This window comes from Arachis duranensis, chromosome 10 (genome assembly GCF_000817695.3).
Source record: "Arachis duranensis cultivar V14167 chromosome 10, aradu.V14167.gnm2.J7QH, whole genome shotgun sequence".
NCBI classification, from domain to species: Eukaryota; Viridiplantae; Streptophyta; class Magnoliopsida; order Fabales; family Fabaceae; genus Arachis; species Arachis duranensis.
In genome coordinates, this window is record NC_029781.3 from 42,246,752 (window position 1) to 42,250,095 (window position 3,344).

Consider the following 3,344-nt stretch of genomic DNA (forward strand, 5'->3'; position numbering starts at 1 on the left):
TCTTGAAGTTTGTCCTTCGTGGTTGCCAATTGTAACTATTATAGTTCCTTGGTGGAAATCCTTGACGACTTGCTTTAGAGGCAGTTACCTTCTTAGCACATTAATCCACTAACTTGCACTTATTAACCAGCTCAGCAAAATTTCGTATCTTCAATGGGACTACTGAACTCATCAGATCCTCACAAAGGCCCCCTTCGAACTTCAAACACTTCCATTCTTCAAAGTCAGCAGGATTCCCTTGGCAGATATTGGAGAAACGGCACAAGTCATCAAATTTACGGGCATATTCTACAATAGTTGTATTACCCTGTTTCAGCTGCATAAGTTCCATCTCCTTAGCATCACGAGCTGCCCTCGGAAAATACTTCTTATAAAATTCGTCCTTAAAAGTATTCCAAGGAATATCGCCTTCATCTTGTTGCAACAGTCGCTGTATCCCCTGCCACCAATGCTCAGCTTCTCCTTCCAGCATATAAGTAGCGAACTCCACATGTTGGCCTTCCGGAACATGCTGTGCTCGCAGTGATCGTTTGATAGCTCGAAACCAATTGTCAGCATCAGTTGCAACGAGTGTACCTTTAAACTTAGGCGGTTTTACCTTCAGAAAAGTCGCAAGGGTCATAGGTCTTTCGAGATGCCCTAAGTTATTCTCATCATTTCCACTATCTCCCCCATGCTCATTCTCATTTCCGTTTCTCACTCCAAGACGATCAACAGCCCTAGCTGCTGCTTCTGCAGCCTCACGCACTGCCTCAGCCACAGCGTTCATGGTAGTCATAAACATTTCTTGTTCCCTACTCCCAGTATGCCATGGTCATACAAGAAGCTAAGTGTTACTAACTTATCCTTTCTAATTATTATTTACTATCTAATATAGAAGCCTGTTCCTTGTTAGAGCGATGCCAATTTTACGAGTAATTTTTTTTTATTTGTTGCGGACGTTCAGGTAAAATAAACAAGCATAGAATAAGAATAATAGAAAAGTGGCATAAAGAAACATAGAAACACAGCAGATAATATACATCATGTACACAATAACAAAACATGTAGCGTTTACACAAGATCAAGTCAGTTTACATCCTCGTCATCCTACGTAGCTAATATTTACACGACACTCCCAGGGCCTGGCCCATACAAAAAGCCGCTAAACTGGCACCCAGGCTAGCCTAACCACTATATAGCTCCTAGCTCTCGGGTGTACTAACACAAGTGAGAGACTATCTATCCAATAATGTTAGATTAGAGTGTCATCAAAAGAATGCCCCTTCCGCAGTCAAACTATATCTACTCGTGGCCGTTCGGAGAATCGCCGTGAGGCTCGTCCATCTCCTCATCCTACTCTATCTCTATCTCAGGAACCTCCTCCTCCTCATCATCCGCAGCTACAACTATGCTGTCACTATGTACAAAACCATTCACGAGCACAGGTCCGTTCGCGTATATAGGAGCTACCCCATCATCCGGTAGTGCCGGCTCATCAGGCTGTGGAAGGTCAAGGATCGGCTCAAGGGGAAAGTCCCACTCTGGTGGTATCACAGGTACGTTGTCACCAGCTAACTCGGGCTCATCAGGAATGATAGGCTCAGGTTCCACCTCATTCAAAGGTTGAGCTGGTATAGGGTGCTCGGGGTCATCAGGAAAAGGATGTACAGGTGCATCAGGATGTAACCAGGATAAGGGAAAGTCGTAAAGAGCATCAGGGTCAAAATGCGGGCTAGACAGAGGATGTTAAAAGGCTCGATTAGGTAACGCATATCCTCTAATACGAGGCTCCAATCCCATGATGAAGTAACTGTGATGTACCGGATCCTTGTATACGTAAGGGTCCTCGAACTCATAGAAGATCACGCCCGTCTCCATCTGAGGGGGAGGAAGGGAGAGAAGGGGTAAGAACTGGGGAGTTCTTAGTAGGGTCGGGGTTGTTAGTTACATTCATTTATTCGCTCGAACTCATAGAAGATCCCGCCCGTCTCCATCTGAGGGGGAGGAAGGGAGAGAAGGGGTAAGAACTGGGGAGTTCTTAGTAGGGTCGGGGTTATTAGTTACGTTCATTTATTCGTTTTCAATTAGCAGATGAATATTAGAATACAGTAAAGTAGTAAACAGTTGTTAAAATAGATAGGGAAAACAGAAAGCAGAACACAAACAGAAGAGTGCAGAAAATAAAGCATAGACATAGCACTCAAGCAAACAAACATAAAGAAATAGATCAAACACAAGTAGGAATGCAACAGAGAGTAATGCGCAGACAAGAATGATGCATGTCTAGTCCTAGTGCAGGTAATGAGCTCATTTGTCGGTTTCTACCCGCTCCCGACGTAACCCAGCATTACTAGCCGGATATGGCTTTCCTGTTGGCTATACCCCTGTGTACAGGAAATAACCCCTCTGCCACCACAGGGTCCACTGCACGCAGGAAATAACACATCTGCCACTGCAGGGTTGTATGCCGACACACCTTCTGTATACAGGAAATAACCCCTCTGCCACTACAGAAATGGAACAGGTGGTCACGGTACTTCTGTAGCAGGAAATAACCCCTCTGCCTTACAGAAATAAAATATGGATCTGTACCGCAGGAAAGCGTTTCTCAGTGGTTGCACCATTATCTATCTGACTGCTACAATGCAGTAGATGAACATATGGATATCTCTGAGGTTGCCTTAATGCAACAGATGACCTCTCAATAGGTTCTCTACTCTTTATCATATTACTCTCTTCGCTTTGTCTCTTTATTCTGCTCTGTTTGTTCCTTTCTCTGCGCTTCCTCACTTTATTCTGCTTGCTCTATTTAACCTATGTATTTAAAGCTTATGTAAATTTCGATATGATTAGTTAGCCTGCCCCAAGTATAGATTCGTTAAGTCTATACTGAAATAGTTTAACTTTTCATATAATACCTAACCCTATTCGCACATCAAGAACTAATTATGTTGCCCTATTTAACCTTTAAAATTCACTTTTTACCACCCGTAACTTTTAATATTTCTACTTTAACCACCCTAACTTTCAGAAATTACTAAACAACCCCTTAAACACCAAAAATTTTACTTCCTTGCCCTTTTTAAGATCTAAGGCATATTCTTCATTGTTCTTCATCACACTCAAAGTGTTCTTCATGTTCTTCATAAATTCTTCAGATTCTTTCTCTGTTTTTACCCGTTTTTCAGTCTTTTCAGCAACCGATTTTTACTATAATTCATAATAAATTAGCAGCCACTAAAATCCCATCTTTTCTACATGATTTCAACACAAATTGAACCTCAATTTAAGCTTAGGGCTTCATTTTTCCAGCTGCCCAAGAACATGAACTTTAAAGCTTGAATTTCATCAAATTTCATCAA

General features: G+C 42.1%; 1 protein-coding gene across 1 annotated transcript; it reads right to left on the reverse strand.

The window, feature by feature from the left end:
- Positions 1-100: 100 nt before the first annotated feature.
- On the reverse strand, positions 101-769 carry LOC110276924 (uncharacterized). Its single transcript, XM_021134029.1, has one exon. It carries the CDS (start codon positions 767-769, stop codon positions 101-103), a length of 669 nt encoding a protein of 222 aa, XP_020989688.1.
- Positions 770-3,344: the final 2,575 nt, after the last annotated feature.